Genomic DNA, 15,531 nt, shown 5'->3' on the forward strand with positions numbered 1-15,531 from the left:
GTATTGGCTGTATTGCATTGGATACAAGTACCCTTTAATATCTGAGGAATTCTACAGTAAATTTGGATGAAACGTGGCACACAGGTACAGTAGGTGTCCCAGAGAAAGAATCTGTTGAAAGTTGTACATCAACTACTCAGGATGATATTTAATGAATTTTTGAAAATTGACACAATTGTAGTGTATTGGCTGTATTAGATTGAATAAATGTTTCCATTAATTTCTGAGGAATTCTACAGTAAATTTCGATGAAACTTGGCACACAGGTACAGGAGGTGTCCCAGAGAAAGAATCTGTTGAAAGTTGTACATCAACTACTCAGGATGATTTTTAATGAATTTCTGACATTTCCATAATTGTATTGACTGTATCGGGCCGTTACATTGTAATTTGTGCGCGCGCGTGCACGTGTGCGCGGGTATAGGCTTTCAATCGGCACATAAAGCGAAAAGGCGCTACCGTAAAGACTGGTGTAAAAGCGCAAGGAAATTTATGCGGCGGATAGGAGGCGGCTGGCTTGACCGCGGCTCACAAATGACGGCTCACTTTACCGCGGTCTGCGTGGTCTGTATCAAAAACCGCTACTGACTGGAAAACTTTAAGCTCCTCTCTTATCTAGTAATTACTAAGTTCACATTTCCATTTCAAAGCAACAGTAAATTTCACTGACTTTTACATAAGGTTTTTTTTTTTTTAAATAGCTGTGGGTACATTTTTAACTAACATGAACCAAGAGGAAGCAGCATTCACACAAAGCATCGGTCATACGAAAGCTAGGCTAACACTAGCTAGCTAGCAAGGTCAAAACCTGGTGCTAAACTGCGAGAAAGCACAAAAAAGCTTGCATAAGAGTAAACATTTACTCACCAAATCAGTCATCAGTGTATCACAGCGACGCCAAAAATAACCACTTAAGCTGAATCTTCTCCAGCTGCTCCTAAGTTTGCTCAGCATATTCCAGAAACACCCGTGCAGGCCATGAACATCTTTGCCAGAGAGGAGGAAAGTAGAGACATGGCATTTTCAAACCATATCCTTCTACTCAAAGGAGACTGTCTTTTGTCTGTTTCTCTGTTAAGTCATGCTTTAATGTTAATGAAAAAGACCACTTAATATGGGTTTATTTAAAATTGCTGTGCTGCAGCTTTTAGAGGCATTCCTACCCCAGCACAGCTGAATGAAATGTTGAATTACCTCTTCAGCATGCCATCAAGGCCTGGTAAAAAGCCATTCATTTAATTCAGGTGTGTCGGAACAAGGATGCATCTAAAAGCTGCAGGACAATAGCTCTGAGGACAAGAGTTGGAGACCCCTGGTATGACCTCAGATGCACGCTCTCAATCTAGTTCTTTGTTTTTGTCTAAAAATAAAAAACAAAAAAGACACACAAGAAAAGGGCAACGAGAAAAAGCAAATAAAATTTTTTACTATTTAATAATTTTAGTTGTATTTATATATATATATATATATATATATATATATATATATATATAAAACATATACAGTATAATAATAAACTGTCAGATAATGAAATAAAATATAGCAACGCGGCAATAGAGAGAAACATAAAAGGAAAGCCAAAGGCTCAACATGTGAGCTGCAGCCTATTTAAGTACGGAATAGAGTAAATGTTACATTCCACCACTGAAAAGCAAAATTTCCAGTTTACTTGAGTTGATCAGCTTTTTGAATGAAATTACTAACTTAAGTAAACCGAATGTTAATAACAAGGTGATAAAAACTGAGTTCGTTCAATTTAATTTTTAAGTGAGCACAATATTAGGTTTTACAGTGCAGTTTACCACAAATGTTTCCAGAGTAAGCGAGTTATGATGTGTGTGTATCCAAAATGTTCACTATTTGGCCTCACTAATACTAGTACACATTAAAAGACAACTGAAAGTACTAGAATCAGGATATTTATAGGTTTAGGGTTTTCAATGTTCTTTTTGGATCCCTCTTTAAATGACTACTTAATGTAAGTAACGTTTTATTTTGAAAGAGCATCACCGGAAACTCTTCTTGTCTACAGTTCTGACAGTGACAGGTAAACAGTGGGAGGAACCTGGTTAACGGGAGTTTCGCCTGCAACCCCAGTTATCCGTGTTCAACTTTTTTTTTCCACGCACAGGGACTGACCACGGCAACCCAGCGGGCACGTTACGTAAGCGTGCGGCGTCAACAGGCATTTAAACAGCGAGGCTGCGAAGCTCCAAGCTGGAGAACTTTTCCTCTGCTTCTTACGCCAAGGAGACCAGCGTGTCTTCATCCACACTCTGCACAGTTACTACCACCCGGGCATGTCTTCTTACAACAACACGGCGCGCTTCAGCGAGGCGAGGAGAGTGGCGATTTTCGGAGGGACACACGGAAACGAGATGTCAGGCGTGACGCTCGTTAACCTGTGGACGAAGAACGGCACCGAAATACAGAGGAAGGGAGTCGAGGCCGTACCTTTTATCACCAATCCCAAGGCTGTGGAGAAGTGCACCAGATATGTAGACACGGATCTGAACCGAGCCTTCACCCCAGAAAACCTAAGGTAGGTACGCCTCTGGAGTCTCTGTTGAACTACATGTTGAATGGTAACTTCCTGCTGGCGTGTAAGAGATGTAACGTCAGGATTTACTGGCTTTATTTTGAACTGGGTCAGCTAAAGAAAGGGCACCCACGCATACTAGATGTTTGTCTTAATTAATCGCAACCAAGCAGTGGAAGATGTCCCTACAGTCCGTGGAAAAATCTAATGACTGCACAATTATGCAATATTATTGGCATAGCCGTTTGCATGTGTGCGCTGTACCGGACAAATGAGTCAACGTAACACAACGCGACATATCAATGTATCCGTAAGAAAGAAAAGGGGCTGCACATGTCTTTAAAATATGATCCATCACGTGGACTTTGCCATCAAAGCTTTACTATGGCAGGTAAGCTGGGACGTGTGTGTTTACCATCGGTGGCGTCTCCCCCTCCAGCAAGCCCCCTCCTCCCGAACTTCAGCTGACTGTCGGCCTGCAGGAAAAACGTGAGCGGAACGTGACCGAGCTGCAAATGATTGAAGACGTTTTTTAGTTTGTTTGTTTGTTTGTTCTTTTTCATGTGCACTACACCGTAAAACGAAGTCTTACGCAAACGCTGGCCCTTGTGATCCCTTGTGTCTGTTCGTGCACACAGCCCATTTAGAAATGTGGTTGGATAACAGCATCTATTCATTAATCATACAAAGTGTTATTATGGTGTGCATTTTCCCTGTCATCTGTATGCATTTACTGAAGTACAGTTTTAAAATTATTGCTGCATAATATTTTCCTAAAATTCTCATTGAAAAATATCCTTCATCATTTGTAGTAGCCCTTTTAATGGAGTGCAGCTAGCACCATATCACTTAAGTGAATTGAGCGCTGAGCATATACAGAGGTGACACATAATTTCTTAGCAGTGAAGCTGAAGTGATGCCCAGAGCTCAAACCGAATGAGTGAAGCGTTCCGGCCTCATCGTACAAGCATTAGTTGACACTTTAAGATCTTCTTCAGCGCTCTCCAGCATGTTCACTATTTGGCCTCTCTGAAGGCAACATATAAGAAGATTAAACAGTTGGAGACTCTTTCCAAAAACAGCTCATCATGATGTCATTCCCCCCCCCCCCCCCCCCCCCCCTTGTATAGAATGACATCTTCCCTCAAAATTAGCACCCGCTTGACCCCTTCAGATGAATTTTGGGAGTCCACTTCATCAGCTGCTGCTTACACTGTGCTTGTGTGCTTATTTCCCAGCAGTCCAGACAATACCGGACAGTCTCTGAAAACAGGGAGTAAATGACAGATGTGAGGGAGGCAAAACAACACAGACAGTAGAGGTGCTATTCTGCTATAGCGTGGAGAATGACCTAGACTGGTTGGTGTTTTGAAATGCTTTATAAGAGCGTGAAAGTGGGCAGCACTCGTCCTCTGGTCAGAGCAAGGCCCGGGGGCAAAATACACTTTGGAAAGATCCTAAGACTTGGAGTTAATGAATACAGTTTCTTCTTAACTTTGACAGAAGGAGGCCACTGGCCTACTGAATGCAGCTACTACTTCCCAGCATTGACTCCATGGCTGCCAATACTTTAACCATGAAGTTCTGCATGTGGAGTTTAACCCCGACATACTAGCCTTTTCCCTTTTAGCCAACCGTTAGGTTAAAGTGTATGTAGGACACTCTTGTGTAAATAATTAACATGATTCATTGTTCTTTGAGCTGACTTGTGTGATAGTATGTGAATAGTTAGGCTTGTGGCAGCTCTAACATGCTTTATGTGTTTGCACACACCCTGCAGTGCCCCAGGTGGAAATGACCTGCCCTATGAGGTGCTGAGAGCCCAGGAGATCAACAGGATATTTGGTCCCAAAGGAAGCCCGGAGGCCTACGATGTCATCTTTGACCTTCACAACACGACATCCAACATGGGCTGCACTCTGATTCTGGAAAGCTCCAAAGACCACTTCAATCTGCAGATGATGAATTACATAAAGGTGGCGGCCTTGAGAATACAAACAAACATATACACTGTAGGGACTTTTTTATGAGAAGAGCTATCACACCCTAAAATCTGACCACCCCTCTGACCAGTTTACACAAACAGTGGTGAAGCCTGTTGGGGCGCTACACTTATGCTCACAGAACTGTAGTTACATCCAGTAACTTCTAGTATTTGAGAGGAGCTTTTGTGGAACCTTTTCTCTACAACCGTTGAGACATTTTAACCACGTACTTCAACTGTAATGACCGGCAAGCTTAATCAGTGATGAAAAGAGTAGTTTGGCAAGATTTGCAGTTTGTTAAAAATCGACTGATGGTTAACATGGAAAAAAAAAAGAGTACTGAGACCTAAACGAGATAAAACAATCACTGTCATCAAGTGCTGCCATTATATTTGCAGAAAGTCCAAATTATATATCATTATTCAGCAGGCATCATTGCGACTGTATAATATTACTGCATGATTGTTCCACTCATAGTCTGTGCTGCACACTGTGCAGTATGTGGAGAAACACGAGATGTAGCTCAACTTCTCAACCTGTGTCGTTCTCTGACCTCCGTCTGAGGCTGATCTGTTTGCTGAGCTTTAGTTGAGATAGTTGAGAGATGTAAATCCATCCATGTTAGGCTCATCCAAATACCCCAGAAGGATCCTTGTTGTCTTTGTACTCTCAGCCAAATTCCCAGATGAGCCTTAGGAGATAATATAAACCATTAGATGTTCAGTGTCTCTCTTACAAGATGGATTTTATCTGACAGCATTAAGTAAAGTAAGTACAGATGAACTGGGCTATAATTACATTGTTGAGAATAAAATAAAAAGAACTAAATGCTTATTTTTTTATTCCTGCCCTTTTTAGTGGGCCTCCCAAGGGACAAGTGGAGGAGATGCCAGATGTTCAATCCAAGCAAAACCAACTAAAACAAAAACACATGCAATGAAAGCTACTTAATAGTGATGACTAAGGAGAGCAACAAAACAAACAGGGCTCTAATTGATTGTGGCTTTAACACAAAAAAAGGGTAAAGTCACTGTTTTGAAAGCACTGCAGCAATGTATACATTTATTTTTGTCCTTGGAACCTTTCAATCTGAAAGAGAATATCGTTAGTCAACACTTTGTAATAATTATGTAACAACACCTGATTTTCTCTGGTGTAACCAAAAGTTATAATTCTGCCAGTAAAACATAACTTTAATTCAAGCAATTCTTCTTTCCACTGTAACAACGAGAATTTCATAAATGTCACAGATCTGTCCAAAAATCTTGGACGTAACCCTAACAAGCTTGTTCTCAGAGGAGTCTGTGGCATGTTTATTGTGGAGAGCTGCTGTACCAGAAGGTCTCAGCATAATCAACATGGTGCTGAACTAGATCTGCCCTCCCAAAATGTTTCATACTTGACTGTAACACAGGACTTCTTTGCTGACTACCAAATGGGATAAAGGTGCCAAAATAATCAACAGTGCGTTTGGGTATCATTTAGCCCAAAACAGTGTTGGCTATTGGCTGATCAGGACATTGTCCAGTGTTGGACTTCTCAAATATTTTAGTGATAAACTGCATGTGTAACAACAGCTTTACACTGATTAAATCCCACATGGGAACTAACAAAGAAGCATAAAATGCTCCAGAGACAGCAAATCTTTATAAATAATTTGTTTTAAGACATTAATACAACCTCGAAAATTCACATTGCTTCATGGTAATGACAAGGCAAACCCCTCTTATTACTTTACATTAACTTCCATCTTAAAATGCCAGCTGTTGCATTCCTTTCTCGTTCTTAATAACAATCCATGGTGAGCACCTGCAGGGAGGAGAAATGAAGCCAAAAGCAACATGTCTTTTGTACAATACACCTCACGGGAAATGCATTCTTAAGTTTTAAAACTGTAAACTGCCCCACCAATACACAGACATCAGTTATATAAGGATTCATAGACTTCATAAATATTCACCAGCTTAGTAAATGCCTCCGGTTTAGATGCTGTGACTTCAGGCGCTTTGCTCGTGTTTGTTGATAATCGCAAACGCACAAGGTAGAAAAGGGCTCAGGTCTAGTACGGTACCGATTACTCTGTCTCATACTTTGAAGGATTTACCCCTCGGCAGATGATCTGAACCGCTGCCAGTTTAATGTTAGAGAAACAGCTTTTAATTTAATGATGAAGGCGACCACTATGATGGTGTTCCTTCTGAAAAGGATTTCGAGCCTCTGCTGACAAACGAAGATAGCCCACCAGCTTAAACTTCATTCCCCACACAGTCGTTTTTGATACAGCGTTAGTTGGTTTAGATTTCATTTTCCATTCTATCGAGCACGACCGTAACACCTTTGCCTTTGTGCGTTTGTGTTTGGCTTTCTTTTATCTGCTTTTTATATGATGTTCTTGTTCTCTTGTCTTGTAGAAAGCCATGGCTCCAGCCAGTTGTCTTGTTCTGATGAATGAACATCCTCTTCTGAAATATTCCACTTCACGCTCTGTCGCCAAGCACCCTGTTGGTGAGTCTCTGTAGTCCAGCCAGGTTTATCTGTGGACAGTGGCAGAGGTGGATTAAGAAAAACAGGTTTTAAAGCCATTGTTTTAAAGAAGGGGGTTCAACCCCGAGCACGTAATGACACAAACTGTTGTTTTTCAGCACTTTCTAGTTGCTTTGTAGGTGGTGTTTGGCTGTGTGGTGTGTCTTTGTGGTCAATTTTGTGGTGATTCTAGCATATTTTACAGACTAACAGTGTACAGAATAACAAATATCATTATGGGCACTTGTAAGCTTAACCCTTGTGTTGTCCTCGGGTTAAAAATGACCCCTAGGTGAATAAAGTGTGAATCATTTCTTAATTGTTGATTTGGTAATTAGGTCTTTCGATCGCATTTATTTTAATCGCTTGGTCGTATCGCAGTTATTTGGAGTTCTTTTTGTTTCCTCTGTGGTTTTTCATCCCTTTCTTGCCATTTTCAATGCTTTTTCGTCATTTTGCACATTTTTGTGGTCATTTTGTATCTCTTTGTGGTCTTTTAAATGTTGTCGTTTCAGTTTCCTATATTAAACCTGAGGCCTTGTGCCTGTTTTCTGTGTAGCCATGATTCTCGAGCATGCAACCGTGTATGACTTTTACTGACTCTTGCAGAGCAGCCACTGCATCGAGTACAGTCATGTTTGGTTGTGTGCCACCCTCGACAAATCCCAGCTAGCCCTTAGCCCTTACACATTTAACATATCTAACTGGAGTATACGTTCAGCTGGTAGAAAATCTTTTACTTGCAGATGAATCATTTGATTGTTTTCTTCTATGCAGGTTTGGAAGTGGGTCCTCAGCCTCAAGGTGTTTTAAGAAGCAACATCTTTGAAGCCATGCGAGTGATACTGAAACATGCTCTGGACTTTATTGAACTCTTTAATGAAGGTGAGACTTGAAGTGTTAAGCTGTAGTCACATTTAGCTACATGACAACAGGCTGTGTCACAAGACTTTAAAGGGTTATAGCACTGCAGCATAGTGTGAAGAATGAATGACCTCTGAAGTAGCTCTTACAGAAGTTACAAAGTATTAAACAGTGTTCAGAATTTGGGCTCAAAAACAGCAAGTGTGATTCATAATGTGTTATATAATAGAAAAGTGAGTTGTTTACCATCTGTCAGCATCCCTGTGATGAGAAACGTTTTGTGACAAAATGCCCATGGGTGACCATCTGACTCATCCAGATGTACCTAGTCCTCGCTCTCTAAATTTATCTGCGTTACGCCTCCACTCGGCTCGTTCTCCCCCCCCTAAACGAAAGAGTGTTCTCAGTGTTTAGGTGCAGGGCAGCGTTTCCCTCATATCTTTACGGAAACATGCGATCTGTGCCAAGTTAGAATTGCAGGCTGTTGGTTTCCCCAACTGTCCCGCCGTTGAAAGGGCCGCTAACTGGGAGTTGGTCAGTTTCCATGTCATTAGGGACTGGCTGGCACTGGGGTGGTAGTCTTCTGTCTTAGGACCACCGTGGTGATAATGAATGTTCTGGCATGGTGTTGAAGCGGTGTTCCTGCGCTTTGCAGCTGAGCAGCATGATGAAACAAGTCCTTTAGCTATACAAGGCTTGCTCAGAAGGATAGCCCCCCCCCCCCATTAAGCAGGGAAACTAAAACTTCAGAAGCATTTGTCCTTCCTGTTCCGCACTGCTACTTGCATATGAATACAGCTGAGTGAAGGTGAAATGGTTGCCTAATGTCAGAGCTCTGCCAAACATTACCAAACCTCGTGTGTAATTCCTAAGGTTGAACAAGGACACTCTGGTTTCAAATCACAGTTGAACAATCTCATGAAAACTTGGCAACTTGTCCATTGTGTGACATTAGTTTGATTTATGTTTTACTGTGTATTTTATGCCCATCTTAATATAAAGTAAAGGTAACGTCTTTTTTTCCACTAATCTGTACTTCAAAAAATAAATAAAATCAAAACCAAGTTTTAAAATGTTACTGAGCTCGTTACTGTGGTCCAGAGTGAAAAATCTACATACGTAATAATGCAGAGGTAATATAATGCATATTATCTTTATCTGTTTGATAGCAATGTCACGAGTTAGATTTAGCTGAATAAAGAAAGCGGTAGACAACAAGATTTTGGTGACGACTGCACTTAAGCACCTTCTCTGAGCTCTGTTTTCAGGTTTTCTCAGGCCAATCAGAGTTCTATAAAGATCAGGCAACTATTATAAATCCATCAATGTTCTTCTGCTTACCCTGCTTATTCATCTTAGCAAAAGTTTGGTTACCCTTTCACCAGTCTGTCATAAAGAGACCAACACCTGCAGCCAGTTTAGAATTGCCTCTTAACCTAACAAGCATGTCTTTGGACTGTGGGTGCAAACTGGAGAAATCCCACAGAAGCACAGGAAGAGCACACAAAGCAAACTCCATGCACAAAGGCTGTTGGGTTTGAACCCAGGAGCTTTTTGCTTTCAAGCTAAATTGGTAACCACTGCACCACAGTGCCAGTCAAGTATGGTATAGTAGCATAAAAAACAGACAAGTTCAATTGGGAAGCAAGGTGCATTTGTTCAGTGAGTTTTTTTTTTTGTTTTTTTTTAACAAGCTGCCCTTCAATTCGACAACTGCTAGGTGATGCAGATGACTTTTCACCTGTAAGAGTGGGGCTTTACCTTCCATGTGAAGATAAATTTCTGCACTGACTTAATGTTAATGTTTGATCTACTGGTCGTCTAGGAGATATCGCGACTCGATGCCTTAACGTACTACAGCTTTTATACCCTTCTGAGGACCTATAATAAAGCTGCCCTTGAAACAGTTTGTTAAATAGTGTTCGAATGTTTATTTAAATCTATTTTTCTTCTTTTTTAATTATTTATTTATTTTTTTAGGCTTGTTCTAAACCCGGGGACATTAACTCTAGGAATTCAGTCTAACTCCAGCTTTCATTATGTTATCCCAATCCACTCACATACTCTCTCTGTGTTTTCTGTGCTGTTTAGGTGTGGAGTTCCCTCCTTGTACAGTTGAAGTTTTCCGAGTCCTCGAGTGGATCGACTACCCCCGAGACGCCAATGGAAACATCATAGCCATGGTTCACCCCAACCTGCAGGTAAATATTCAAATTTAGAATTGCTCTCACCTTCAATCTCTAGCATTCATGTCATGTTTGGACCGTTGAGTCTATAAATGTGCTGCTTTAAGGAGGAAATGAGATTTCTTTAGATGACGTGAGGATGTATTGTTTCAGTTTAAACAACATACTCGAGTTACTTTTCCTGTGGCTCTTGCTTGTTATTGTTGCAGGACTGTGACTGGGAGCCGCTGAACCCTGGTGACCCAATGTTCCAGACATTTGATGGAAAAACCATTCACTACCAAGGCTCCGGGACGGTCTATCCCACTTTTATTAACGAGGCAGCCTATTATGAGAAACAACAGGCATTTATAACCACCAGGCGAGAAACCTTGGTAGCAAGTGCCATCATAAAAGCATGAAGAACTGTTTCTTAAGGCTAACAGCAATCATGATTATGTATTAGCCACAGGAGCAAACTGTATCAAGATTTTGCACTTTGCTCTGTTAGAAAACAGCAGAAATCCTGCAGGTTAGATTCCATCTTTTACAAACTGATTTAGGTTTTTATGCATTCACTATCGGAAAATCACTTAACTATGCAAAGAACATTTGTGCAGGCACTGTGACAGTCTTTGATCTGAAGACTACTATATTATTGTGTATTTATGATATTGTACATATTTACATTAAATCAACTAGATTTTTATTATATTAAAGACTAGGCCTAATCATTGATGGCTCCTCAATCATCCTAAACACTCCTTTTACGTTTCCAACTACTGCTCAGGAAGGCTGTGTAGAGGATCGTCACCTGCAAACTTTTGACTCAAACTGTAGATGTTTGTCTTTTTTCTGAAAATATATTTGTATCACGTGTAGGGGTGGGGGGGTTGTTTTGTGGCCTTTGATACTACCTACCTGTAACTCCGTTGGTTGCATCTGTGGTGCTGTCCTTTTTTTGCCTTAACTGAGATTTCAGAGACAGTTGTGCAACAAATCTGGAGTAGAGTTTTGTAGATTTTATGTCTCGGTTAAAAGTTTCGATTACAGTCTAAGATCTCTCCCACATAAACCAGATGCAGTGTGAGATGTGTTTTTATAATATATCTGTCTATTTTGATATACTTGTATTGTAAGTTTGCTTTCAAAGGGATGCATAGAACTTCGCATCCTGGAAAGCATATTTACTTTTTAATGTTTTCATCTTTATGTTGTCCCAAAGTGTCTCGCTGTGGTCTTAGACTTGAGCAATATATCTGTTAGAATCATTTCTGTGATTAGTGAAATTCACTGTACTAGAAGTCCTGCGGAAATGATCCTACCAATAAATGTTGTACTACTGTGTGTTTTACTATGTGTGCTGCTTTGACTCACGCTCGTTTAGTCCTGCAGGGCATGTGGCCACAAGAGGGCGTCATGCAACCACTGATTAAAGTCCCTCACACCATGCACTGTGGTGCAGTACAGAATATACTGGAGGGTGCAGCCGGTGGAATCGTGTCCGAGCCAGTTGTTTTGCTCCTTTGTGTGTCACTGGTGCATCATGTGTCACAAGAACCTATCCACTTTTACAGCAGCTCTCCTGATCACAGAGCTGCTGACCCACTAAGGAAAAATTGCAGCTCTCTACTTGTGTGGTATTTTTTTTTCTTTCTTTTTTTTTAAACACTTGACCCATCAATATGTTTCAATATGTGCACTTTCAATGCCTTTATTTCAAGTACTCTTGTCCCATAAGACTTTAGGTATAAGCTTCAATACAACTTTGACACTTACAATATTATATATTTTATATATTATACATGTGCCGTACCGTAGAAGGCACCCATATGTATTTACAATGACACTAAGTGCTGTAATTATAACATAGCTGGATAGTTTGTTCATGCGTCTCTCTTTTTGTTGATGGCAGCAAAGAATTCGAGTCACTATCTGAGTTTAGTGTTTCAGGAATCCAAGGCATCTGGATTTGAATGGAGGTGAAGGAGTGCTGAGAGGTGTGTGGAAAAGTTTAAGAATATGTTCACTAAAAAGGGTTGGATAGTAACACAGAGTACATACCCACAGCTTGTTGGGCTGGAGGTGTTATTTAAGCTGTGAATATATGACACACACTCACACAAAAGGGAACTCATTTAACAGGCATTTTATAATATTGTTACATTCTGGTTATCTATTGAGCACCTCTGATCAGTGTGGTAGGTGTGGTTGTAGCTGCGAAATGTAATTAAAGCAGAATTCCAGCTTTGTGCACACTCTTCTGCATCGTTTACCCACTCAGGTATCTGTCGACTGAATACCACACACTGAGCAAACTTGTTAGGTGTCTGTTTCACTGATGTTAAGCGATGAAATGAGTAAAGCATGAGAAGTATGGCTGGATCAGCTACACAGTCATGTTTATGCAGTCCCCAAAGCTAGCTGTCTTTATTATAACTTGTAGACTAACCAGGAAAAGTCCACGTTTTATGCTTTCTTTGTCGTATCAGGCCTGTGATTGGTAATCTAGCTTCATAGCTGGTCGTAGTCTTTGTAGACTATTCATTACAGTAACCCAATACAGGCCCCCAGGCTTGCAATGAGTGCGGATCAATGGCCACTGAAAGCTTTCAGGAGAATGATCTTTCAGTTCTGGGCGGTTATCCAAATGGGCACTCAGAAATACCAAGCACCCATCTCTGCCTGCACCCGCCTCTCTCTGTCTGCACAGATAACTTTCTTCTATGTTGTATAGCATTACACTCTATTTTACTGGAAGGCTCCTGTCTGGCTTCTTACCAGGCTCTTCTTTAATATTATCAGGACATAGCTGCATGAATTTTGATAATCATGCTTTACGTTTACTTTTTTATGGAAGATGAGTCTCCAAGAGATGGGCTCTGTTCATATGAAAATCACAGACATGGAGAGTCTTCAAAATGACACATACTTAATTATTTACCAGCTAAATGTCCAATAAATATTTTTCTGCTGTGCCACAAATCAAGATGGGGAATCAAGTTGACCTTTTTTTCAACACACTGTTTAGCAATCGTTAACTAGCAGGCTTGAAAACAAGGAGGAGAAGGAGGATGTGTGCTTGAAGTTATAGCATTGAAGAGACAGGTGCGTGTGAAAGGTTTTTGTACATGAGTTCCTGCAGTATTTTTGTTTCCTCTGCAGACAGATAACAAGCTACCTGATAGATAAAAAAAAAGAAAAAAGAAAAGTGCCTCGTCCCTTCCTTAATGTCAAACCACCGAAACCTGTAGCTATAGGGAAGCAAACCAAACATCTGCTTTCAGTCTGCTTGGTCTGCAACATTACATGCTGCCCAGTGTGCCCGTGTATATATGTATGCAGCTGAAATGTGGTCAGGAGGAATTAATTTTTTGTGTCATTTAAAGCAACTTGCAGGTTTTTGAGCTTCCTGTATATCATTAAAGGTTTTTAAAATGTGTCAACACTGTAACAAGATTTGTTCAGCATCTTTGTTCAACAGACCACCAGTGTGGCTAAAATAGAAAACCACAAACAACAGAATAGAAACAAGTTGACAGTATATTTAGATCAGCAGTGTTTCTTCACAATAGACTGAACTGGCAAAGATACAAACTACCAAACAGATCAACCTTTATCTGGAATATAATTTCTTTTATTGTACTATTCTTAGTTAGCGTATTGTCTGTCTTGTCTTAATGTTGGTTTAAAATGGAGCACTGTAACAAAAAATAATTTCCCCCAGGGATCAATAAAGTATTCTGATTCTGATTCTGATTAAATGTGCACCACCAAGCACGGTTGCTTTCCTGTAGCAGTGCTTGTTGCATTCAGATCCTGTCGGATTTTTTTTTATGTTATTATTATTATTATTATAAGGTGTGAAAAGAAATTCAAGAATAGCGTTCAAGTAAAACTGGTTAGTTTATCCGCAGATACAGTGTTAGCAATCGATGGAAATATTAGTCATGAGTTATAATATTCTAACATCCCTGCCCTCATCCTTATAATAATTGTTTTTTTTTTTATTATTTGTTGTTGTTTTTTCTGTTTGCTTGTTTTTAAACATTTTTTTTTTGCCACCAGGCTATACCGCACACATCCACTTCAGAATCCGCGGTATTGATTGGATAATGCTGTCACGAAACCATGGCCACATTAATTCTCCCAGCGGCACCTGAACGCACCACGTCTGGATACAGGAAGTCTCGAAACTTTTCAGCGTAGTGGCAAACTTGTCTGCATTAAACGCAGGAGTGCGCCGTGCGCCAGTTACGTGTAGGAGGTGCAAGATGGTCAGAAAGTGCTCAAGTTAATACCGTTTATTTGTTTGTTTTTTCTTTTCCGGAAAACAAGTGAGAAAGGAACGTGGATTTACGCGACAGTGTCGGTGAAGACAACAGTTAGCTTCAATATTTTCTGACTTGCATGACAAGACTGCGACGGGCGTGAAGCCCCGCGTGAACATCAATATGTGGGAGCAGGAGGAATTCGAAAAACACTGGAGGAAAGAATTTCCCGACGGAAAAGTACCCCAGATGGATTTGAACTCTGTAGAGGACATCGAGTCCGAGCTGGAGACATGCAAAGCCAACCTGAAGAGGCTCCAGAAGGCTCTGGCAGAGGAGAAATTCAAGGTGATTTACCTGGAGACCACCGTGGCCCGACAGAAGAGAAACGACCCGGAAAGGTTTGAAGGCAAAGATGAAAACTTTAACGCTGACATGTCGACCTTTTCCAAAACGGAGAATATCAGGAAACCGCCGCGGCGGGACGCCGAGCGTGACGAGGGGAGGATGAAGGCGCTGGACCCCGGTGGCATGAAGCACCACGCTGCGGGTAGCAACACAGCGGGGCTCACCAGCTCCTTCGGCCGGGAGCGAGGCAGGTTCAGCGGCAAGATGGGCAAACCAGTCCCTATCCCGGTTCCGCCACAGAAGCCCATGTTTTGTAGAGTGGACACGGCCCCTGCCATCGTCCAGCGTGCAAATGACAACGAGGAAGGCAGCGACCGGGAATATGAGGATTTGGAGCTGAATGAAAATTTCGTCAGGAATAACTTGTTGGCACCAAAGACTGCGGGAAGAGACGGTCAGAAGACTTCCAGCGCTCACCGGGACAGCCGGCGGCCTTTCCGCCACAGCAGGGAGTTTGACTCCGATGATGGCAGACTGTCACCGTCCTTCCCCCACATTCAACGCAGACCCTCCCGAGGCTCGGGGTGCAGCACCCCAGAGAGGAGGAGTGATGGGTACCTGAGCTCCGACCACGATGACTCCTCTTCCGCAGGTAATGTCAACACCACTGTCGCCGGTAATGGCTATAAATAAGAAGTGCAATATGTAAATTAGATTTTACTACATGAAATGGCCTGGTTGGAAGATCATTGGCAGCTAAGCTAGGCTTTAATTCTGGATTTATAGTGTAAAAGCCAGATGGGATCTGTAGTCAAGCATTTTAAACGTGTCAAAGG

At 41.3% G+C, this 15,531-nt stretch overlaps 2 protein-coding genes and 1 long non-coding RNA gene across 4 annotated transcripts in view; 2 read left to right on the top strand and 1 right to left on the bottom strand.

Moving 5' to 3' along the window:
- The window catches only part of LOC146565440 (uncharacterized), a 31,474-nt gene extending 30,373 nt beyond the window's left edge, over positions 1-1,101 (bottom strand). The window contains exon 1 of the long non-coding RNA XR_014894097.1: positions 868-1,101. This is a non-coding gene — a long non-coding RNA (uncharacterized LOC146565440). The remainder of the gene's footprint in view (positions 1-867) is intronic.
- Positions 1,102-1,277: 176 nt separating this feature from the next.
- On the top strand, positions 1,278-11,419 carry aspa (aspartoacylase). Of its 2 annotated transcripts, XM_085288593.1 has the most exons (7): positions 1,278-1,315; positions 2,132-2,542; positions 4,320-4,515; positions 6,936-7,029; positions 7,825-7,932; positions 10,003-10,112; positions 10,307-11,419. In XM_085288593.1, exons 2-7 carry the CDS (start codon positions 2,301-2,303, stop codon positions 10,496-10,498), a joined length of 942 nt encoding a protein of 313 aa, XP_085144719.1. In that variant the 5' UTR covers positions 1,278-1,315; positions 2,132-2,300; the 3' UTR covers positions 10,499-11,419. The 2 variants fall into 2 exon arrangements, with proteins under 2 accessions (XP_085144719.1, XP_085144718.1); XM_085288592.1 differs by lacking the exon at positions 1,278-1,315 and having other exon boundaries at positions 2,037-2,542.
- Positions 11,420-14,270: 2,851 nt separating this feature from the next.
- abr (ABR activator of RhoGEF and GTPase) overlaps positions 14,271-15,531 on the top strand; it is a 119,201-nt gene continuing 117,940 nt past the window's right edge. Inside the window, exon 1 of the mRNA XM_085288598.1 lies at positions 14,271-15,347. Within this exon, the coding sequence (XP_085144724.1) occupies positions 14,531-15,347 (817 nt within the window). The 5' untranslated portion in view covers positions 14,271-14,530. The remainder of the gene's footprint in view (positions 15,348-15,531) is intronic.

This window comes from Mchenga conophoros, linkage group LG10, assembly GCF_057382185.1.
Source record: "Mchenga conophoros isolate Kocher_MC1m ecotype Shallow Benthic linkage group LG10, M_conophoros_male_GT1.1, whole genome shotgun sequence".
In the NCBI taxonomy this organism is placed as follows: domain Eukaryota; kingdom Metazoa; phylum Chordata; class Actinopteri; order Cichliformes; family Cichlidae; genus Mchenga; species Mchenga conophoros.

Excerpts from the sequence above, each read along its gene's own strand:
- aspa (XM_085288593.1), top strand. The coding sequence starts at position 2,301 with ATGTCTTCTTACAACAACACGGCGCGCTTCAGCGAGGCGAGGAGAGTG. Across the intron at positions 7,933-10,002 it reads TATTGAACTCTTTAATGAAG|GTGTGGAGTTCCCTCCTTGT; the intron begins GTGAGACTTGAA and ends TGTGCTGTTTAG. Across the intron at positions 10,113-10,306 it reads TGGTTCACCCCAACCTGCAG|GACTGTGACTGGGAGCCGCT; the intron begins GTAAATATTCAA and ends TTATTGTTGCAG.